The following is a 24661-nucleotide window of genomic DNA, read 5'->3' as shown; positions in this document are numbered from 1 at the left end:
TTTGTGGATAGTTGTGTGCGTACATCCTAGTGTGCGTGTGTGTGTGTGTGTGTGTGTGTGTGTGTGTGTGTGTGTGTGTGTGTTACATTTTTTTGTGAATGTGCATTTGCCATGAAGCAGGAAAGGTGCATCATGGGAAAGATTCCCTCTGTACAAATGACTGCTGCCTTTAGAGGACTTCATGTCTTAATCTCTTTATTTATTGATGCTTTTTTTTAAAAAAAAAAAAAAATCTTTCAACTTGTGAAGTTGTTAGGTGACTGAGGAGCTATTGTACCCCAACAAATCCTCTGCAGTTTATGGTGACTATATGTTAAAGGGAGTACATGACCCTCACACAGCAGAACTGTGCCCTAAAAACATTAGACACAACACACAATGAATATAATTTAGGATATGTTGTTTTAGCGGTAATGCATGGGTCATATCCAGCGAATCTCTTACATTTGATATCAAAATATGACTCTGACTATTTAACATTTCATTGAAAACCTAAATATTCATTATCTTATTTACTGACATGTAGACTATAAATGGTCATACCTCCATTTTAATATTTTGAATATTATACTGTATTTGCATGCAAAAAAGCACTTATTTTTAGGATGTGAATGTGCATGTAAGAGATACAGCCAAAAATCTTATCTCTAGACTTCTGACCCTGGAATGTGATATTCTTATAGTAAATGCCTCTAATCAGCATGCCAGTAACATCACATGGAGTTCAAGCAAACTCAAAACAACATAGAGTACATTTAAAATCATTACTGGACCCTTAGTGCTTGTACATTCTCAGACTCTTTCCCTTTTTAAACCTCTCTTAAACTCTCTCTCTCACACACACACACAAAGCACAGAAAACATAAATAATAGGCAGTGGTAACAACTACTACAATATCGATACCAAGGAGTATTTAAAAAAGTAAATATATTTTACCACTAAAAGATGATTTTTGTTCATTAAACTTCTTCACTAAAGACATGTAACACAAGACAAAAAAATCAATTAATTCCCTGTTTTAATGGGCTATTCATACAGATATAAAGTGGAGTGTAAAAAAATGTGTCACTTGGTATTGCTGGTCTCTTCAGGAACTGTTGCAACAGACTTTTCAGGATCAGTGCCAACAACCTCATCCCAAGCTTTCCGGCAAGTCCGCACAATCCACTCATGTTCGGAATCATCTGTTGGAAAGATTTCATTTGAAATAATTTAGAATTTTTTTGGTTCATATTATTGGAAAACACTGTGGAGTGAAAGTAAATTGATTTTTTTCCAAACGTTTAAATTATAATTAAATAAATAAAGGAATACAAATGCAAACTGAGGTGTAAAGGTAAAGCGTTTAAATCACAAACTGTAATAATAATAACCAGTAGCCTGCATAATTAAACCACAGGTCATTTCGTGTGTGAGGCTGCGACAGTGAAGTGCCATTCAAGTCTCGGGTAAATTTGTCAAATCAAGATAAGCCTGACAATTAGGAGAAAATAACTTCTCAGAGCCACTTCAGACACCAATAAATAATAACCTCCCCCTCACCAAAAAAAAAAAAAAGGTGGCCAATTTTTTTTTAAAACCGAAACGACTGCCAGAGGAGCTGATAATAAACCAGTTTTTCATTGTTAAAACTGAAATGAGTAGCTAATTGCAGGGGAAGTGAGCTTTCTCTCTGGAGCGCTCGCAGCTGCACGCACTTGAGCAGCACGCGGGCCTCACCCCCAGGTTCCACTGCGCGCGGGGCTCCATTGTGCGCGCGGAGCAGGTCTGCAGCTCTCGGACTGATTGTGCGTAATTGCCGGGCATCAACACTAACAGCCACTTCAAGTCTAAAACACCCCGCTCCTCTGTGTCTCTGGGTGTTTGTCTCTCCTCTCTACCTGGGCTGATCGGGAGGTCAATTGAACGCGTCGGACACGCGGGCAGCTGCCGCGCAAACAGTCTTTGTGGTGCATTTGTTAGCACGAGAAGGTAATTATTGGAGCCTATACGTCGCTGCGTCGTTACGTTTAGACTGACCTCAATTAGCCACAAAAGCACGACCTGCCTTAATGATGATTAGATTGGGACATTTTCATATTTTCTGTAATTCCGCCCTCTTGAGATTCTATAGCAGCGTTTATCTTGGGATTTAAGTCATATGTAATTGGCACCTTGGGTTATTTGAGGGCACAGGTGGCTGATATATTTAGATAATTTCCCCCAATCTGAGGACAGCGGGGTATTTTTGTGATTTTTTTTGTGAGTCAATACATTTAACTTATAGACCTGCCTAATGACTCTTGTCATCCTTCCTGTGAGTTGGGATACTGCAGTTAAACTGAAATAAATTACAATAAAATAATGATACTGACTAGATATAATTTCAGGAATATTGTGGCCTTTAAATCAAGACAGTGAGGGCAAGGTGGTTGCACTGGGGCCCACAGAAAGACTAGGACAGGAAGAAGAAGATATACTTTATAAATTGATTTTTTTTCCACTCTGTTGTCATACACACACAGGCCCGAAATACACACACACACACACACACACACAAACCAGACATATACATGCATCAAATGGAGAGATATCAGTGTGAAGTGGCAGCCCATGGACACCCAGAGCAGTTGGAGGATCAGTGCCATCTTCAAGAGCACCTTAGTAGTGCCCACTAGGCAAACTGGCATCTCTCCAGCTACCAGTCCATGCTCCATATTTGGTCTGGACGGGGACTTGAACCACAACCCTCTGGATCCCAACCCAAGTCCCTATGGACTTAGCTACTGCCTTATATGCTGGGCAGAAAAGCCCTTGTGTCAGAGTGCCACCTCAGAAGTATGCCTGTGTTCAAAGAGGAACTCATATTGAATTAAACATGGTGCCATTTGCTATATTTTCTTTTTTTTTGTAATAGTCAGTAGCAATCTGTCAGAAAATATATGCTTATTCTACATAAACTATAGATAAATAATAAAAAACGATCCAATTAAATGAATAATTCTTTATTTTCTTTGGTATTTTTGTCATTTACATACATGGTGCAGTAGCTATATGGTAACTAGCGTGCACAAGAGCCCGTCATAACAGTGTGCACTGGGGCCCATTGTAACTACCTTATGCCACAGGTCATCATCACCTAGTGAAGTGCACACACATACTTGTTTATTAGAATTTTGGTCGACATCCTTCTGGACTGTAACAACCTGCCTATGCGGCCTTTGTGAAATGTACACATGAGAGAGAGAGTGTGTGTGGAAGCGATAATGGCACCTTGTTAAAGTCTGTTTATCTTAATCCTTAAAATACACTCAGAGGGAAAAGTGTTTCCTTCCAGCCTAATGGCTGCGAATTAACACACACACACATGCACACATACACACAAAGAGAGACACTATCATAATGAGCAAAAGCAAAAGCAAAAATCGTCCTGCTTGTATCACCGTAGTGATTTGAATAAGAGATGGTTGCATTCTGCTGGGTTTAGTATTCACTGAAACAGAAGAGCTGTGACATTTTGTGATGTCAAACTCTGATCTGCGTCCGCCGACTGAGACGAGGGGCTCAACTAAGCCGACTTATTCAGGGTCAACTGTGCTAATATAAGCACATTTTGTGGTTTCCAAGTGGAGGCACCACAGTGAAATCAAACTTACCTAAATGTGAAAGCTCAAATAAACACTCAAATGCACACGTATAAGTCATCTGTCTCCAATTCACTGCAAGCTGAGCAGCCCTTTGCCTTTGTCTCTTGATGACATCACAGAAAACAGCGACGGTTTCCTGGTTTCTGGCTTTGAAAGAGAGATACTGATCTTCAAAATTATTAATCCATCTGTCACAGCTCACAGGATTAACATGCGAATCCTGTTTTATGGTGATTTTTGGATGTATGAAAAATGAGAGTCTCAGGAAAGGCAGCGCGAGGATATGTTCCACTCCCCAGGGCCCCGGCTGATTTTATCTGTCTGTGAAACACCTCGGCTGGACGGGGACAAAGGGAGGGGCCACGGTTTGGTCACCAGAGGTGTTTTCCTTGGCAGTGGAATGTTTTCAGTATGGAGCTCTTTCTGTGTGGAGTTTCAAAGGGAAGCGGTTATTCCAGAAACAGGAAAGTGCTACAAACAATATGGCAACACATGGCCCCTGCTGGAGCTGCTGCCGCCTCCTGTGCCGCTGCCGACTGTTGCTGCCTGTTGCCAAGAGAGAATATACACAACTGACCGTGTGTGTGTTTGTTTGCAATAACAGAACGCGCTCAATCAGACCATGGAGCAGATTTGATTGTGCAGATGTGGCCTATGTATCTTTCCCATCATTCTTTTTTAATTACAGTTTTATAGTGCAATGCAAATGTTTTATATTCTACCTTCAGACTTAAGCAACAATCTTCATCAGCAGTGACAAATTAAGTACAATTATGTGTCTGTGGAAGTTTTGGGGGACAAAAATAGCCCTTTGAGTTGTTTGTTGATTGTGTGATTTGTATTTCAGATTTAACAGTAATCGCTTCATTGTGTTGTAGTTTGCTTTATTTAAGCAGGGCTGCTTCACTATGACACAGGGAGGTGGTAGTAAAGTGGAAGCACATGTTTGTTGTAATGATCTCATGTCATCATAAAAATGCAGATTAAAAAAAATCTGAAAAACAAATTCAAATCTTAAGTATTGAACTTCATCAGTTGCTTAGCAGGCAGTGTTTTGCATTTTTAAAATGCACAAAAGTATGGATTAGTCTGCCAGCTCATCAGTGTGTGCGGACATGTCATCTTATCCTTCTTTTCAGAGTCCCTGGTTCACCCATCCTAGTGAGAGATGAGTTGAAGAGATGAAAAACTGCAGTGTCATACCGAATGACTAACTGCTGTGGCATTAAAGTAGAGGCTGGACGCTCATGAAGAAGGCTGGGAGGAAGATAACCAGTAACAAAGTCTGTGATCCCTGAATGTTCATCTTTCACCACCTGCAGTCACTCCTCGCTGACACACACAAACTCAGACATTCCTTTCTTTCCGTCTTCTGTGTTGTGCAGGAGGTGACTTTGTATCCAAATAACCTGTCTGCCTCCTCGCCTGACTACTTTCTTTCAGACTGTTCATAAAAACAACTAAGAATCACTAAGTCCATCATCCAAACCAACTGCAGAAATATTGGTTTGGATGATGATGTGACTCGCTGCCTCTCCAAGGCTGTAAACCCAAATGAAACTTGGAATTGTAGATATGAAATAAAGCATGATTCTGTGAGTAAACGGGATCTCTTTTCTTAAATTTAATCAGAAAAGAAATTCAATGGACTACTTAAGTGGAAATTGCTTTTCAAGACAATTTACTCCCAAACGAGAAGAAAGGAAGCAGTGTCAGCCCAGTGAGTACATGTGTCATCATGTATCGGTTTAAAAGACTTCTCCCCTTTCTCTTAAGAGTAATTTTGGTCATTTTGGTCGCGACTTCTCTAATCCATGAAAATGCTCCCTGGTCCCTGCCCAAAACCAACGAGTAAAGAGAAATTTGTCTTGAATTTTTGCAGGACTTGCTGAGTGGACCACTTACAATGGGGATAAATCTATTACAGTACATTAGTCTCTGAAGTACTGAGCACGCCACATAGAGGGTTAGCTATCCTGTTATTATTAGTACTGTTTGTGTTGCATTCACTGAACACCTCTATCCAAACTGAGTTGTATTTGGGGAGCAGTTTGGGATCTTGGGGTTTAAAGATGGCACTCCAAAGTGCCAAAAAAACCCTCAACACTCATGTCTCTTTCCAGGAATTATGACTGCCTTGTGCAAGATACTGTAAAGACCTTTTTGTAAGCAGTTTCATGTAGGAACTATTTTATTTCTACTGAACTACACCTGCCAACTGTATCAGAAGGAAGTGTGCATCTACTCATGGACGAGAGGCTCATGCTACTGACTGCACAAAATGTAAACATTAATGGTGTCCTCCTTGGCTGAGCCATAATGTTTGCTAGCTCAGTGTTTCTAGATGAGCTAGCAGTAGATGCACATTTCCTTCTGCGTAGTGATACAGTTGGTGGATGTGGTTCGGTAGAAAGAAATGAGGTTCCTACGTGAAACTGCTCACAACATGTCTGTGGATTATCTTGAGCAACTGGGTCATGATTACTGGAGAGAAGGCAGACATCTCTACAGCTGATACCTCCAACACTCAGCAACTCACACCAAAACAATCTAGATTGATAAAGAGCTCTACAGGTAGGAGGGAAAATATGTATTTTTGATTTTGGAGTGAACTGTCTCCTTTAAGTTTTGGAGTAGTTGTACAAGGTAATGTATCAGTAGCCTGGAGTGAGGCTGTTTCAGGGATCTTATGTTTGAACCCTCCAGACTCATCTGCAACGGGTGGTTCTCACTTAACAATCCCTACTGACACACTTACTCTCACCACCCTCCAGCTCCTCCATCATCCTTCATTTCTTCACGGTGTACCACTATTCTCAACATATCTCTCCACACGCAGGCGTATCGGCAGCTCCTTGATGACAAGAAATCGGTTCAACTCCAAAAATAATCTATAAGCTCTTGGGGAATATTAGCAACAGATCCTATTGTTTTGCTACCTGGCACCATGCCAGGAAGGACTGTTTGTCCAAGTTAGCAACAGTAACTAAGGAGGGCAGGACTTTGCAATAGGTCAGATTTGGCCAGTGAGTGGAGTTTAGCCTGATATTTCCTAGCAACGACGATCAGTTCAGGGGGGTAAAACTTGAATCATCTGCAGTTTAAACCAGTTCCATACGCATCATTTTTGCAACTTTTCTTGATACGAGGCTTCACGGGCTGAGTCCCTCCTAGTCCTACATCCATCAGTTGTAATGGCTACACGGGGAGCTCCTTCCTCTTTCCTTGCCGCAGCAAACGTCCCCTCTGGGAAGGCGGGTCTTCCCTGTGTCCCGTCATCCTCGCAGTCCTCATCCTGGGCGGAAGCCATGAGGCAATAAATTCTGTCTTCACACCCACTCTGACAAATGTGCCTTCACCTCCCAGGGTTGAAAAATAAATCCATACAGGATACGGGAGCATTCCTCTCAAGAATTGTACACCAAGACAAAAGGGAGCGTGCACATAGGAGGTGTGTGTGACATACAGCACAAGCCACATACACACAACACATCCCTCCACACACTTGCACATAAACACTCCCATAAAAAGGCAGACATCAATTAAATGGTTCCTGTTTGACTCCATATTTATCTAAATCAAAACAGAATCAGAGTATTGTTGGAAAGTGTTCAGTTCCTCTTCTTTTTCATCTTGGCTTCCAAAAAAAAATTCTTCCTCTTGTTCTCTTCCTCTCTCTCTCCATCACTGCGCTGATCAATACCAGAGCTATAATGATGATGAACAACCCGCATCAAGGGAAGAATTGCAAAACATATTTTTGTCTTCTTACACACGCTGATGACATCTGGCGAGGATGTGGATCCTCTCCTCTGTTTCCTTCTGTCTCTCCACATATGTAAATGAGATGTGTGTGCTAGTGGAACTAATCTGTATTATGTTGCAAGTAGCTCATCTGAATACAAATATTCTGCCCCCCAAGATAAATTTATACCTTAGGGAGCTTGTGAGTCAAACTTTAAAGTCTGCCAGGACTCATATCTCGACACATTTCTGCATTTGAGGATGAGGATCCAGACATTGACGCTGCACTATGTCTGGTTTCTGACCAAAATATTGTCTGATTCGACTGCTTTCCGCATTTCTGCCATTAAAAGCAAAGCTGCAAGAGTCCTGGTTGATTGTGCAACAGCCTCATGCACATAATTAAAGGTACTGTACAGCAAGTGTCCAAAAAAACAGTAGCGTCAAACACCTTTGATGCACAACAGAAAAACTGGACTAACCTTTAGCAAGCCAAATGCCATATATTTAGAGACTGTTATCACAACCTGCTGCCTATTTCACAATGTTGTCCAGTGATGTAAAATCACAGGAGACATGACGAGCGGAGGATGTCAGAATTTGGGAATTCCTATCTGGACACCTGACAGACCGCATTCACTTCAAATCAGGAGTTCCAAAACTGGGCACCCGTTCAGTGGAAAAAATGTGTCTTGAATTTTCCACTTTTGACAAATAACAAAAAACGGGGGGGAAAAAAAAGTTTTGAAATGACTGCAATAGCCTATAGAAGCGTGCTTATCAGATGACTTGTAGAAATAATCTTCCATCAGAGAATCCAGGGATAATCCATTTAACATCACTCCATAGGTTCATTGCTATCAGATCCTTCCCATATGGCCACACTGTGTGCTCTCAGAGATACAGCTATTTAAAGAAAATGGGCAAAGACAAAGGGTCCTGCCTGGGACAAATTCAATACAAGAGCTTTGGTATATTTTTAAAGTATTTTCAGTAAGGATTTCTCTATGGCCTGTCCTCAGAAATGTAGAGTTGTTGAAAAGTAGATGTAATTTTACACAGAGCTACTATCTTGTACGACAAGGCAGCAACAATGGTTCCCTCAGTGCTCACATGACTGATTATATGGCTTTTAACTTTTAAAGGTATAGGCTTAACTAGGCATTTCTGTCCTTGAATAACTACTGTATTTGGAACAATTATTGGAGCATTTAAATAAGGAGTCTACACCAAGGCTTATTAAATTTTAGTTTAACTTAAAATCACATCGCAGCAAACATTAAAGGTCCAGTGTGTTGACTTTATCAAGATATATTGGCAGAAATGGAATATTATATAATAAGTATGTTTTCTTTAGTGTAAAATCACCTGAAAAAAGGAATTGCTATGTTTTTGTCACGTTAGAGTAAGTAAACATCTACATAGAGAGCATGTCCTTGTCTGCGGATATTGCCATGTTGCACTGCCATGTTTCTACAGTAGCCCTGAACATACAAACCAAACACTAGCTCTACGGCCATTCACATTTTTGCACTGACCACTATAATTAGAAGCCCCTTTGTGATGAGCAGTGTCAGAAAACACTGATTTTTTAAAATGTAAAATTGCTCTATTCAGTGTTTTTACTGGTTTTAATTACATGGTCTGTTTGTGTTTGAGAGGAAGAGACCTCTGCAAATAAGTAAAAAGCTCCTGAACAATGAACACTGAAGGATTTCTAACATGGAGGAGTTTCAGCTGGTTGCAATCTGCAGTACTCATTGCTATAGATGCCACTAAATTCCCCTAAATCTTATACACTGCACCTTTAAAACTAGGGATGGGAATCGAGAACCGGTTCCTGTTAAGAACCGGTTCCAACTGGTTCAATTCATCGACATCATTAGCCTTTATGCTTAACGATTCCCTTATCGATTCTTTTCATTACGCCGAATCTATGCTTGTCAGTCAGCAGCACGTTCAACAACAAAGAAGACGTAATGGCGGAGAGACAGAAGCGGTCAAAGCTGTGGCTTCACTTCATGCTGTTAATAGCCTCCCTGGACCTGCTAGCCCACTGTGGAGCCTCGCGCATCCCCGCTCCAGGTACACGGCGGCAGGACGCTGTTGTTGTTAGCCTCCCTGGAGCTGCTAGCCCGCTGTGGAACTTCGGCCGATCCCTGCTCCAGGTAAACGGCGGCAGGACGCTGTTGTTGTTAGCCTCCCTGGAGCTGCTAGCCCGCTGTGGAGCCTCGCCCATCCCCGCTCCAGGTAAACGGCGGCAGGACGCTGTTGTTGTTAGCCTCCCTGGAGCTGCTAGCCCGCTGTGCACGCTCATGTCCATGAGGGACACGAGCTCAGAGGGGAGGGGGTGTGGTGCTTTTTTTCAAATCTTTCTCATCGTCTTTCTAAACTAGACCATGGCTTTAAGGTTCATAATAAAATGTTATGAACGCAGATGTCTTGGGTTACAAACAACAGGAGGTGATATCATTAATTCACAGGAGGAATCGATAAGGGAATCGATAAAGAATCGGATCGATAAGCAGAATCGATAATGGCATTGATATCAATAAAATCTTATCAATTCCCACCCGGGTGGCACGGTGGTGTGGTGGTTAGCACTCTCGCCTCACAGCAAGAGGATTGCCGGTTCGATCCCGGGCGTGGGAGCCCTTCTGTGCGGAGTTTGCATGTTCTCCCCGTGTCAGCGTGTCTGGAGAGAACCCACAGTCCTCCCACAGTCCAAACACATGCAGATTGGGGACTAGGTTAATTGATAACTCTAAATTGTCTGTAGGTGTGAATGTGAGCGTGAATGGTTGTTTGTCTCTATGTGTCAGCGACACACCCTGCGATAGTCTGGTGACCTGTCCAGGGTGTACCCTGCCTCTCGCCCGATGTCAGCTGGGATAGGCTCCAGCCCCCCCGCCACCCGGAAGAGGATGAAGCGGTTAGAAGATGAATTCCCATCCCTATTTAAAACTATCTTAAAATGAAGAAAGTTTAAATTTAAACCTCCCTTTAAGTGTCAGTTTAGCTTTTACTCTCAACCAGGATTAAATTAAATTCTGTTGCACCAAACTAAACTTCAATTTAAGTTGTGATCCAGCATTAACTTTAAATACACGCTTGAGGAGGTTTAACTTTTAAAATGGCTGCCTTTTCAAGATGTACTGAGCAATATAATCAGGTTCCTTGCAGAAAACTAATAGTTAGTCTCAACCCAATTGAGTTTCATCAAGGAATTTCAAGAAATCAGTTCACAACGTAAACTGTTATGGAGCTGAACAAGAAGACTGAACCATCTGTCAAACATGACAATGAAATAAATGCAGCTGTAACACCAACGCTCCAATTCCTGGTAAGATTTTGTGTCACTGGATGTTTCCAGAGGGTGGAGGGGACCTGTTTGATCCACACAACTCCACTGTTGGCAGAAGAGAAATCAAAGCTTCTCTTCCGAGCCATCATGAGTAACTTCAGGCTAACTAACTGTTTAGCTGGCTAGAAAACAATATAACACATATAACAACAAGGAATACAGAGCAGCCAGAAGTGTTTGGCTGAGACAGTTTTCCCCCCTCTTTTATTACGCCTCTTTTATAACCTACATTTTCCAACAGCATTTTTTATTTGAATTAGTGTGAACAAACATCTCCATAGTACTTAAACACTATATTAGTTTTGTGCAACAGGGCTCTGCTTACTTTTAAATCTGGACTTACTTATTTCAAACCTAGTTCTGCTAAACTCTGATTGAAACTAATCTTACAATATATACGTGTTGGTTCAACTCAGCCTAAGGAACTGGAAAACATTGTTCAGGTATGTGATCATGATGGATGTGCGATCAACAACAACAGCAAAAAATAAACATTTCACTATCCACTCTATCCTGGAGCTATGTGTTCATCTCTCACATTAAAGCATGCTCTGTTAGCAGGTTAAATCAAAAGCAACATGATCACTGGGATTTTGATCAGTGGTGCTGCTTTATTAAGTCACTATAAATTCATTTACCATACGGCAATCTATCACTGACAAGGTGTTTCGTTGGACTTAATACTGTGTATACTTAATTTGAAATGGAAATTTGTGTGTGCTCTTGACTTTCATCTTTCTCATTTTCCTTGGCACAACAGGCTAAGATGCCTGGATATTACTCAACATTCAGATGGAGCCAATTTGGCCTCAAATTAGTGGGGAAAAAAATGTGCACAAACTGGAGCGAAGTAAGCAGTGAGAGACTGAGATGCGATCTGGATTATGATAGACATGTAGTGATTTGTGAGCTTCATATCTGAATTGTGGTGCTTTTGTCCGACTCACAGTAAGTACACAAATTATAAAACATATCCAGACTGGAAGGTATCTATATTTTAGGAATACAGTAAAAATAACAGGATATTTTCTGTCTCACCTGCATTCCTGAGAAATCTGCCAGTGTAGGAATTGACTACTCTGGCACTGGGGTCATAAAATCCGTCTCCACAATCGTAACATCCATCAGGAATGACGCGTGGCGGATGCAGATCAGTTAGCTGAGATTCTCCTGTATGAAAAAAACAGTTAGTCTGTATTAAACAGCGATCTTAGTGTGGTTTATAATTACTAACACCTTAGTATTAGGATTTTTGTGTTCAAATCTCAGCCTTTTTTAATGAGTCATATGTGTAAAGGAGAGTAATGGACATAGGCCATGACTCAAAACAGTTATACTAAATAAGTTAGTGTTTAAAATCTTGAACATGGACTTAAATAAAAAGAGCCATCCAAATTTAACTCCAAAAGATATGAAGCCAGATTAGTTACCATGCTTTGTGAGACAGTCATTCAGTACAACAATACAGAAAGTGAATCTATGATCACACTGAGCAGCTTCTTAATTTCTGTTTTTTGGTTTGTAAATGAATGCTCATCAAGTTAATGTTTTGGGATGAAACTCACAAATGCTTCCAGTTTCAATGTACACTGCTCAAAAAAAATCACAAGAATATTTCATCGTCACAGTATAAAACCAAATCAGTTAAACTTCAGGGATATCAATCTGTCCATTTAAGAAGCACAAGTGACTGTGAATCAGTTTCACCTGCTTTAGTGTGAATGAAAGTGACAAAAGGTGCAATGGAGAGGCAACTGCAAGACAACTCCCAAGTCCAACGGTACCCTGACTGCTATAAGGTACCAGGATGAAATCCTCAGAGTGATTGTCAGACCTTACGCTGAAGCAGCGCGCCCTGGGTTCCTCCTGGTGCAGGACAATGCCCGGCCTCATGTGGCCAGAGTGTGTAGGCAGTTCCTAGATGATGAAGGCTTTGATGCCATTGACTGGCCCTCTTGTTTCCCATATCTAAATCCAAGTGAGCACGTCAGGAGCTCACTGATGCCCTGATCCAGGTGTGGGAGGAGATACCCCACAACACCATCAACTGACTCATCAGGAGCATGCCCAGATATTGAGAGGAGTGCATACAGGCATGCGGGGGCCATATACACTACTGAGTCACATTATGAGTTGCCAGTTTCAATTTTTCTACTTTGATTTTCAGTGTGATTTTGAATCCAGCCCTCAGTGGGTCGATGATTTTGGTTTCCACTGACCTTTGTTGCATCATTTTGTCCTCAATAAATTGTACAATGTACATCAGTAAAGATTTTCAACTTGAATAATTTGTTCATCAAGATCTGATGTGTGATTTAAGTGTTCCCTTAATTTTTTGAGCAGTGTATTTATCGTGTTTTAATTGTTGGCGAAGCTCATTATATTTTTAAGCAAAAGAACATCACTGTGTTTGGAAGTGGGAAGAAGGATGGAGCAGAAAACACTTCTGTCTGACCAAATCAGCATGTAAATAAATTCCAACCTGCAGGTCTGAGCCCATTGCACCTCTCACTGTAGAAGCGCCTGTCGTATCCATCACAGTAGTCCCAGTCCATCTTCTGGTACTGCAGACCGTCAGCAAAGGTGAATGACCCCTTGTAAGGAAGCACAATGATGATGACATTTTATTGGCTCAATTGAGTTTTAAGAATTGAGAATTTCCATTTACCTCTGGATTCTGGCTATGCAGATAGTTAAAATTTATGTGATACAACCATGTACAATGGAGGTAATTTGTGCTCCTCAAAGCAGTGAAAAAATTACATTTGAAAAACTCAACAGTGGGAACAATGTTACTCAAGATCATCCACAGATCTCACTGTTGGCAGTTTTCCTTGGTGCTATTATTTTGGCAGAAAGTTGTCCCAGTGAAAACTGTTGAAAGCAAGGTCTGGGGGTTATCCTCCGTACCCCAGACACGGTTTCTGCAGAGATAAGTTGCTGCTGAGGTTTTCAAATGTCACTTTTCAGTGCTTTAAGCACCACAAAAGAATTTACATTTTCCTCCATTGTCTCTGGGCTGAGGCGGAAACCTTAGAGATAGATATCTCAAAACCTCATAAAACCAAAGCTGTCTACAAAGATACCACTATGGGAAAGTGGAAAAATATGTCTTTTGGTATTCTGGGTGAACTGACACACTGTGTATATGTGTGTGTGTGTGTGTGTGTGTGTGTGTGTGTGTGTGTGTGTGTGTAAGGAATGATAGCGCTGTTATTGGAATTGAAAAATAAACATACATTATTCTGCAATTTTGCAAAATCTGGACACATAACAACCTTCACATCAAGGTCAACAGTATAATTATGCAATCATGGAAATGGCATTAATTCATGCCATTTTTGAGGGGTGCATATTTGGTGGGGGATCACATTCAGTGAAAGACAGACAGCAGATATCTAGACTCGTCGTTGCAACACAGGTTGATCTAAAGCATGAACAGTCCTGAACACCTGCGGAATGCAGCCTTGATTAATGTTATTAATTACAGATGTGCTTCTTCTGCTATGATGTGTTAAATCTAAGCTCTGTTATCATCTGTGTTTCTGCACCAGACATAATTAGAGGTTACTGTTATTTTCTTATTTGTTGTGTTTGTTCCTACTGTTTCATAAAGTTTAAATATAGTAGTTGCAGAGGCATTTACACCTCATCCACAAGATTTAGAATTCTAAATATCCAAATTAACATACACAGTGGATCTCAATCTTTTAGGATAATGCTTGTTTTATTTGGTTATTAAAAAGGGAAAACCCATCTGTTCAGGGACTCCCAGGCTGAGAGGCATTGTTTGAAGGGAGAGGCACAAGTTGCAGAACAAGCTATAGGTGACCAGATATAATTCCCTGAGTTTGAATTTCTTGTGGTTATCGGCTGGTTTAGATCTGTTTTGAATGTTCGAAGGTTTTCTCGGGCTGGCATGGATGCAGGTGCAGGGAAGTCTGGGCTAAGGTTTGTCATGCTTTAGAGCTGCTATCATTTCAAATGAACCGCAGCTGAAATGATGATAATAATTGGAGTGATCGCTGTTGTGGCAAAAGCCCATGAAAGATTGCTTCAGAGCAGGAGGGACTGCAGCTTCACGCAGGGAAAAGAGGAGAGAAACCTAATAACTACGACAATAATGGTGAGTGATTGCTAAAAGGGACCAGATGTATCATCAACTATAACCAATGTGAAACACGCAGTCATGCATGTGGATGCATATATTCTGACACGCATGCAGGGACACACACACACACGCCCCTCCTCACCTGTTTAGCTTTGCCGTGCTCCCAGGTGGCCTCATATTTACTTCCATTGGGAAAGTGAAGCACTCCTTTACCATGAAACATGCCATCTTTCATCTCTCCCTCATACTTGGTGTCTGTGGGGAAGGTGTACTTTCCTTTTCCATCCATCCTGAGGGAGAGACGAGATGGTCACACAGTGCTTGAAACCAACAGTATGACTTTATTCATTTGGGTGTCTATATCCTGCTTTCTTTAGAATTATGAGGTGTGATAAACGGGACACTTTTAGGTAGATCACCAAGAAAACCACCTAATACTGAGGACTACGTTGAGTGTTAGAACTTGTTATGCATCTCTGCTACATTTCTACTAAGAAAATATGTTGCCAAGTAAAATAATTTAGAAACGTTTGACCTTCAAACACATCAAGAACCCTTACCTCGCTCCAACTACATGTTCATGCAAAATGGGACCGCTGGTAAGGTAAAATGGGTCATGTTTGTTTAAATGATTAAATCTATTTATAAGATAATCAGTCATTATTTCATTTGATAATTAAAAATGACGTGGCTGTTTATTAAAAAAAATCATCCAATATTTTTGCCTTGTTTTCCCTGTTCTTTTACTGCCTGTCTCCTTGGTGCTATGTTGTCTAAAATGGACATGCATGTGTACTTATGTGTGTGTAGGCTACCAGATGAATGAATGAAATATTTATTTTCGTGTCTCGCCATTTCAACATGACCCACCTCTATGGGATCATTTAGACACATTTAAAGAATGACATTTTTTCAAGTGCCATCACGCTGACACAAAACAAAATAAATGACAAATATAAAGTTAACAATTCAACACAAAACATTGGCATAACCAAATAAATACCTAATACAAATGGAAAATAAGCAAATTAAATAGATAAGTGTTAAGAATAAGTGTAGGACAGACAGGAGAAAGTCGAGAGCAAGAAAGACAGAAAGAGGGAGAGAGAGAAAGACTGTATACCTGCAAGTATGATGCTTTATAAGCAAGAGCCTGCTACTCTGTCTAAGTTGTGTGTTTCCTTCTTCACTCTTTACATCACCAAGCTCACAGTAATGACATAATCACTGGTCTACTTAAGTTCAAGTATAGTTTCAATATGTACTGGTAGTATCCCAGAACAAAACTGTGCACAGAGAGAATGCAAGCTCTAATATAGATGATACATAACATATTTTTAACAGTATTTTTGCCAGTGATGGCTCATTCTGGACTATTGTGGTTGACATGGACTCACTGCATCATCTTTAAAACTTTTTAAGTGACAAAAATACTGAAAATGTTTGTAATATTCCAGGGTGGCACACAATAGCCTAACTCAAAATTTTATGGCACCTGGCAGCCCAAAAACATGCTGAATTAACTTCAGAAAAATATCCCATTTAGCTTTTTTTTTGTCCCATTTTACCTGACTGCATTAGGCCCATTCAAAACCTGCTCAAACCCCTTTCTCAGAAAAATTAAAGTGTATAGTGAAAATATTTTGATTGTAAGTCAAATATTTGATTTGATTTGCTATCTAATATTTATAGAAATGATTGTTTTATGTAAAGCACATCTGTAGTAACAATGCAATAACATGTTTAGTGACTGGCTTATTAACCTTATGTGTCTCATCATACCTGACGTCGTAACTTTACCCCATATTTACCTGCCATTTTTTGTCTCTCCTTTGTAACTGCTTCCAATTAGCTCCATTACCAAATGGACTTTCCAGCACCCTTTCTTCTTTAAATAAACCAACAAGCACACAAACCGTGGGTTTGATATCAGCTGGGCAAGACTGCACAACAGGCCGTTACCATGGCAACATGGCAACGGAGAGTCAAAGCGAGGCTGCAGTTTAAACTGTTCAGTGTGAGGAGCAGAGGGATAAATTATCACAGTTTTACCATTTTAACACTTTCCGAAATGAAACTTGACGAAACAAATAACAAATTGATCCAAATTCTCTTTTACAGCTCCACCAGTGCGCATGCGTGAGCTCAAGTTACGCAGTTGCATACGTCATCAGAACGCGCCTCCCAGCCGAGAACCGCAGGCGCAGTAAACTGACCTTCTCCGGCCTCGTCGCTCGTCCTGGAGCCAGACGAGGACCTTGAATGTTTTTCATTTGAGACTCTGTGTTTGTGTTATTGTACAGACACGAAGCCATGCCCACAACCGTGGAGGTTCCCTCGCTGCAGGAGCTGAACGTCGATGAGGTGAGCAGCCGTTATTGTTTCGCTTAAATTACAAAACGGAGTATGACAGAACATGCTAGCTAACTAGCTAGCTGATGCTAACTGCTGTATGGTTCAAGATGCACCCAGTAGAGTAGCTTATAACTTTTTCCACCTGTGTTACCTGCCTTCACGGTACCGAACGTTAGTAAGATAACCTAGATTATTCATAATTCATAATTCAATAAGCAAATAACGTTATGTCTGTATGCAACTGAAGCTGGTTAATGTCTTTATGTCTTTATGATATCCACATTAGCAACCTTAAATAGCATGAGAGGAATCACAATATGCAAGAACTCATTGGCTGTTGACCATAGTTAACGTTGAATTGCATCTTTATTGCCCTCATTATCTTTTTAATTCGCCCCAGTGGTGACAATAACTGTACAATGGCTGCCCCAAAACAAACCTCTGCCCTGTTTATGTCAGCAACAGTTGAACTTGTCCTTGGAAGTCAAGTGTCAGCTGGCAGCAGCTTGTCTCTCTCCAGTACTTATTATGACATGCCTGTGCGTGCAGGTACAAGTTTCTTTTAAATTCAGTATGTAGGTATTTGAAGAATTGCACTGTAATGCACAAGGCTTTCACCTTTCTACTATCAACTTTCTAGTACTATTTTATATTTGAAGTATATTTGTTCTTTTACTTATGCCCTCACAGATTATTTTCTTTTCTTTTAAAGAAATGCAAAGTGTTTTCATCACTTTTGTGCTACATTAACAGTAGAGATCAATGCAGTTCACCTGGAAACATCCCTGTCCTGGTGGTTGTGCTCTATAAAAAGTCCCAGCTTACTCCTAGATCACTAAGTCTGTTTTTTTAAAGATACAAGTTCAGTTAATAATATACAAGAGCAGGCGGAATACGACATGTTCAAGGGGGAAGTTTTCACTTTTGAAATGATCCTAACACTTTCCTATGGCCATCATCTTTGATCAAACGCTTTCTTTTGGCTCTTTTAATGGGTTCACTAATATCAACACGTGTCAAGCTACCAAAAGAATCCTGTACCTTTAAAAAAAATTATATCTTGGTGGTCCTATATTTCTTAGATACTAATTTTTACCAAGACTCACTGTTTTTTTTATGTTTCCGTCTAGATAAATGTGTCTTCTGCGGTGCTGAAGGCAGCTGCCCACCATTTTGGCTCCCAATGTGACAAACCAAACAAGGAGTTCATGCTCTGTCGTTGGGAGGAAAAGGATCCCAGAAAATGTCTAGACGAAGGGAGAAAAGTCAATGAGTGCGCACTCAACTTCTTTAGGTAAGTCACACACAGGTTTTTTTTTTATCTTTTTGGTGCCAAATTCTTCTGGTATTCACAGACACAATGTTTGAAATGGTGTTTCAGAAAGGCATACACATTGTCTGTTTTTTTTTTTTCTGGAGTACAAAAAAAGAGTTAACTAATCAGAAACGTTGGTAACAGTAAAGTGGCAAAAAACCTAGTGACTTGGCAGAATAAAGAGATGAAGGCTGCCACAGGGGTGTCATCTGTAAAACTGAACCGTGTGCTTGTGGTCAGCGAGTGATTCAAGACGTGGCTGTACTCTGGAGCCAGCTGGAGGTTGCCTAGCTTTGAGAGTCCATTTGAAACCTTAGTCAAAAGAGGTTTGTGGTCAAGAGTTTTTACATTTCTTCCTCTGTGATGGACATGTGGGGAGAAAATGTGCTCTGAGGTTGCAGATACTGCTGTTGGATAGTTGTTCTTTCAGGGGTTACAGTTGTTAAGTTTACACAGTTTCCTGTTACTTGTCCTGCTAATATGCATTTCATTCCATTGGCTTTTGGCGAAAGTGGGATGTGGATACCAGTCTTTGATGTTCAAGTAGAATGGTTTGCTGTTTAACTAAAGTGATGTGTGCAAAGGTAGAAGAGAGAACACTGGTGAAAATTCAGTGACCATCTGGAAACGAGGTGACTGAACAGGTTTTACAGAAAAAGAAGAGTGGGATTGAAGATAACGTTTTAATTCTGAACCAACCTTGGTACTGATGTTTACAAAACTTTATTCCTCCATTAATTTACATGCAGTACTGAGTGCAGGATTGTGATTTTTGTTGTTGTCATCTTTAAGACATTTAAGAAATCTGGGTGAAAATGGTGCATATGGCGTCATTATGCTGCAATGTATTTTAACAGAGACTTAGATAAGATTAGATTCATTTGCAGACAACTTGTTTGTTTTGTGAATATGAACCCAAGAAAAAAAAAGACTAGTAAAATAAAGGATAAGGCATTTTTCACAAATAAACATCAGAATAAAATCCTGCAGAGCGGAGAGGTTTTGGGTAAACCCATACATACCTATATAAATGGGAGGGTTTGATGTTAAAGGACATCTCCTTCAACGTTTTATGGTGAATTTATTCTTCACACCATGACAAGACTGGATTTTTAAGAAAGTAGAATTACCAACAACAGATTTTTGATCAATCTTTCAAGTACATGAAGTTTCTTGGTATGTTGCCTGATGTCTCAAAAGTTATTTTCCATATATTAATCTTGTTAATATTTTATTGAATCAGTATTTAGTCCCACAAAGCTTTTTATTATTTTCATTTTACTTTATGTTAATTTCCATCTTGTAAAAATCTACTATAACAGTTTGTTGTTTCTCTCTTTTCCAAGTTCTCCACAAATGCATGTTATCTTGAAATATATGCAAATAAACTGTGACTCAAGTATGATGCAGTGAACACCTTTATGCCGTTTTTCTGTGCCACTTTTTTAAAACAACGATCAGTAGACAAAAAGGCTTGTTAATTTTAAAACATGAATAAGTACCGAGTTTATTGTCTATAAAACTGCCTTCAGGGGCTATTTGAGGAAGTGGTCTGGGCCTTTTCACTCTTAACTGCTGTGTCTGTGTTTACTGACAGTTTTTGACTGAGCCTTGGTTATATCCTGATGCCCACGCAGCAACTATAAGGTGCTTTTGTATGTTTGTCCGCGTGTCTCAAACAGAAAGTGTTTCTGGTTCTCAAGAAACACATGACCTCTAATTCTAAAGCTGAAACAAGCCACCGACACTCTGACCTCAAAGATAAACTGAGAGTTACTGTGAAAGAGAAATACCTGTAATTATTATAATGAGGAAAGATTTGAGAAAAGCTGTAATTGTACCCAGGACCTGGTTTAATTCTTAGGTGCTTCTGGCAACTGCCAGACACCTTTTTAGGAGCACCTCGTTCACGCCACCAGTTCAGAAAGTTCTTGTTACAGAAACCTCTGAAATCTTTTGACTAATACTGATAAGTCATAAAGCACAATTTAATTAAAGTTTTGACTACGTTAGATTGTGAATTTTGAATCTGAGCAGTTTTAGGCACATAGGATGAACTGGGATGTGGTTAGAAATAGGGATGAAACAGTTACCGGTTTCACATTAAACCACTGTTAAATTCTAGAATTCTAGAAAATCATGTTTCACAACTCACAGTAAATAATGTTTCAGCACCAACTAGATTTAGTAACAGTCTGGGTTTTCCTTTGCTTACTGAATGGTTGTGTAACAGGCAAACCCAGATGCCAGTGATCCCTTGTCCTCATCTACAGTGACACAGACACTCCAGCAAGCATTTCGAAGACAGTCTTTCCTTCACGTTAATGCAGATTTGATTTTCATATGTTTACATAACGTATTAGCTATGTTATTAATTTTTTGCAAACAAAAAGTGCACAGTGCTGCTAATTTTATTTGTTGTTTGAGTATAAAACATGGTAAAACAGTCCCTCCAGGTGCTGTGATTGCAACAATCAACACAAATTCAGCCAATCCCTGTGAATTCTGCACAATCTTGCAAAGTTGTCCTATAACGGCAACTTTACCACAAATTTGACCATCTGGAACGGGTTTAATCTCATGTAATTGTAGTGCTGCGTGCAGCATATTGATTTACTCAGGCCCTCCATGCCATGCTGTCTCTCCGTTTATGATGAGACTACTGGTGCACCTGTGACAGTCACACACACAGTAACAGGGCTAACTGTTAGCGTTGCACAGCTAATGTTACCCAACATTTATTAATGGGTTTGGTGACAGAGTTGAGCCGTTTTGGTGATGTAAGGTTGTTGGGACCATTAAACGGCTTGGAATTGGATGTTAGCTACTGCTGCTGCTGTGTTAGCTCGTGCTAACTGGGCAGAGAGAGCAGGAGGAGACCAGTCTAAGGAGACGGTCTTTCAGTGCTGCACTGAATTGATCGTCACTGATTAGCTCTTGCTACCACCCTCCCATCCACCACCATCACACATAGATTCTAATTCTGTGGGAAACACTGAATGCTCATAATAACAGGCTCTGAATCTAAGACAGCTTTGCAACTAGTTGTGCAGCCAAATCAGGCCGCAACATTCGCAAAGAAAACAGCTTGCAAAATCCTGGAGGGACTGGTAGAATGATTTCAGTGCATGTGTTGGTTCTTTTTGGATATTTTCAGTACATTTTAACAATACCATAAAACACTGTCTGTCTCATATCTGTCTCATTCTCTCTCCAGACTCACTATATCTTTGTAAACATTTATTTTTTAGCATGTTTAAGGAGAGGAGTTCCAGTTCATGCACAGGAACCGAGTTTTCTGGACTTTTTCGATGTCATTCTTGCATACCTGATTGTGCTAAAATCTCTCGTTTCACTGTACTTTGCAGGCAAATCAAGGGAAACTGTGCCGAGTCCTTCACAGAGTACTGGACCTGTCTGGATTATTCAAACTTGGGAGAATTGCGCCGCTGCCGTCAGAAGCAGCAAGCCTTCGACAGCTGCGTCCTTGATAAGCTGGGGTGGCAGAGACCTGAGCTGGGAGACCTGTCTAAGGTGAGACTTGTGAGGGATTGACTGCATTCACAACGTGAACAGCTCAGTTGATGGGCTCCATTCTGGCTGATTATGGGCTGTGCAAGAGGCTCTGATTGCATCTGCGTAGTGCTCTCATTCAGCTACAGTTGTGAGCAGGCAAATCATGTATTCTATGTTGCTTTGGTTTTTCTTCTCATAAAATTGCCATTTCTAAGGGGCTTGCGTAACTGGCTGGCGAGCACTAATTAGGTAGCAGCAATCAAAATAAGACCAAAACTGATCTTGACAATAGCTTTTTGTGGTCTTTGAAAGACACTTGGACAAACCTGGGAATCTGTGAATGGCTGTAATCAACTTTCTGGCCATTTTGCACTTGTCAAGCCGAGCTGTTGTTCATGGAATCAAATCGCATGAGCAGGGAAACAAAAGAACAGAAATCTGACATCAGATTACTTTGAGACACGTCCAGGTTGACTGTCTGCTCACTGGCTGAGTTCCTCTGGCATCTCCGCTGTATAACAAATGAAACAACTTCTGTTTGAAATAGTGGGAGTAAACTAAAGAGGAAAGAGTGTTACACATTCAGGCTGTGAGTGAGACAAGGACATGTCAGAGAGAGAATTAAGGGTTTGATCCAGAAGTCATGAAGAAATTGCAAAGAAGGAAAAAAGAGCAGGGGAAAAATGAGAAATAACAAGTACACTTTCAAAAACAATCAAGCCCTGTAAAACACTGCATCATTAAAACTGAACCTGAAAACTAATGCCATCCATGTTCCTCTTCTGCCTTAGGTGACCAAAGTGGCGACCACGCGGGCCCTCCCTGAGAACCCCTACCATTCTAGACCACGTCCAGAGGCCAACCCACCCATCGAGGGTAAACTGGAGCCTGCAAAACATGGCAGCAGGTTATTCTTCTGGACTTGGTGAGGCAGCTCCTTCCGAAGTCATGGGCTCTGTCCAAGAACAGCCAGACCTCTTGTGACAGCTGATACATTAATGATACTTTAAAAGGTTTAAATCTCTCGGGCGCAGACACCAGCATTAAGGATGCTGGTTTCGGCACCTTTGTCTGTGTATGGTCAGAGGGTTGGTTTTGGACAGGGCTCATGTCAGCTGTACCTCTAACGTTGTCAGTTTGATAAAGGAAGGACGGATGGATGATTGTGTGAATCCATGCAGCTTTCCTGACCACTTCTGTAAATTTAATGAGTGAACAAATGCAACATGCTGTTATTGTTGTTGTGAGAAAATAAAAAGATAAATTATAATTCTGGATTTTAATGTCTTTATTGATCTTTTTATGTCCTTTAGAACAGAATTAAAAATTTAGTTAGTTTGTTCACTAACACTAGAAAGATCAGCTATTCAGAGGCTTTACACTGCCATTTTGTAGGCAGCACTGCCGTGTTTGCACATCTGTGTTTTGTCAGAGTGCGTATTGTCAGACTGATGGAGGCCGAGGTTGGAGGTCAAGGTTCAGGGTCACTACCTGCAGCCAGAGAGAGCTGCTTCTGCTTCCTTCTTTTCTCCCAGCTCACTTCCTGCCTCTGACCCGGACTGGAAGAAGACTACAGGAGTTATTTCAGAGATCCACGACGAAGTGTGTTATTGCTGCCGGCGCGCGTGTGTACTCGTGACCTTCAGTCCAAGGAGATGAGAATTCAAAGACATGCTGGCCTGTGGAACATAGCGGACTGTGCCAATACCTACACACGTACTCACGTACCACCGGGACGTTGTCCAAGATCAAAGTTGAAGTTTGTTCACAGTTTGTTTCAGCACACACATCAAACATGCTATACCAGTAGTAATAGTCGTGATATTATAGGAGTTTTATGTGCTTCACTACAAACGTCAGGCAGGTTGAGTCTTAAACCCATGTGCCATGTGGTTGATGTCTTTGGGGACTGATAGTGATGCGTGATTTGACAGCTTTCTCATACTCAGAAGCAGAGATTTGGCCTTAGGGTGTTTGCATATGATATAAAGACGTCTTGTTTCAGTGCACAAAAACACAGGGACTTGACTTATAAGGGAGGTCGGCAGCTCTCCGCTGATGGTCACTGTGATTTTATTCAGCAAATGTAAAAATACATTTTGAGCTTTTTTTGTTTTGACTTAGCCTAGATGGAGCATTGATATAATTGCAGTTGAATGTGTTTTCTACTCTGCGTGTTTTCAACATTTTTCCCACACGTTTCATTTTATCCTACAGACATCATTTCAGCGAGGCAGTGTATTGCCAAAAACAACCATGTACTTTGAGCATGTACAGTAGCTCTGTGTGTGTACGCAGACATGAGGGTGCATGTCTCCTTGTTTCTATAGTGCGTCACTGAAGGTAGCTGCAGAAATCCCCTCGCAAGGTGTGGTCTGGACCTGCGGCTTGCACAGGAAACGCCTGACAGACCCTCTTCTGACCTGGACAGCGGGACAAAGGGAGGAGGGAAGAAGGGATGCTAAGGGGAAAGGAGGTGTGGACAGGGAAACATGGAGGAGAAAGGAGCGAGGACAGACAGGAGGTGGCAAGTAAAATACTGCAGTCGGGGAAGAAGGAGGTGGATGAAAGAGGGATAGAGGGAGATAAAATAAGCAAGATTTAAAGGGAGGTAAGGACTCAAAAGAGG

General features: G+C 40.8%; 2 protein-coding genes across 3 annotated transcripts; one reads left to right on the top strand and one right to left on the bottom strand.

The window, feature by feature from the left end:
* Positions 1–186: 186 nt before the first annotated feature.
* On the bottom strand, positions 187–16866 carry morn5 (MORN repeat containing 5). Of its 2 annotated transcripts, none has more exons than XM_049604704.1 (5): positions 16658–16833; positions 14989–15136; positions 13218–13329; positions 11774–11905; positions 187–1185 (listed from the first exon to the last, which is right to left on the bottom strand). In XM_049604704.1, the coding sequence occupies exons 1-5, from the start codon at positions 16702–16704 to the stop codon at positions 1067–1069; spliced, it is 558 nt and encodes a 185-aa protein (XP_049460661.1). In that variant the 5' UTR covers positions 16705–16833; the 3' UTR covers positions 187–1066. The 2 variants fall into 2 exon arrangements, with proteins under 2 accessions (XP_049460661.1, XP_049460660.1); XM_049604703.1 differs by lacking the exon at positions 187–1185 and adding an exon at positions 6826–6980 and having other exon boundaries at positions 16658–16866.
* Positions 16867–17031: 165 nt separating this feature from the next.
* ndufa8 (NADH:ubiquinone oxidoreductase subunit A8) lies at positions 17032–23302 on the top strand. The gene is made up of 4 exons (XM_049604725.1): positions 17032–17210; positions 18332–18495; positions 21885–22050; positions 22824–23302. Exons 1-4 carry the CDS (start codon positions 17160–17162, stop codon positions 22959–22961), a joined length of 519 nt encoding a protein of 172 aa, XP_049460682.1. The 5' UTR covers positions 17032–17159; the 3' UTR covers positions 22962–23302.
* Positions 23303–24661: the final 1359 nt, after the last annotated feature.

Source organism: Epinephelus fuscoguttatus, linkage group LG18 (assembly GCF_011397635.1).
Source record: "Epinephelus fuscoguttatus linkage group LG18, E.fuscoguttatus.final_Chr_v1".
NCBI lineage: Eukaryota > Metazoa > Chordata > Actinopteri > Perciformes > Serranidae > Epinephelus > Epinephelus fuscoguttatus.
The sequence above is the reverse complement of the archived record's forward strand: the minus strand, read 5'-3'. Positions and strand labels throughout refer to the sequence as shown.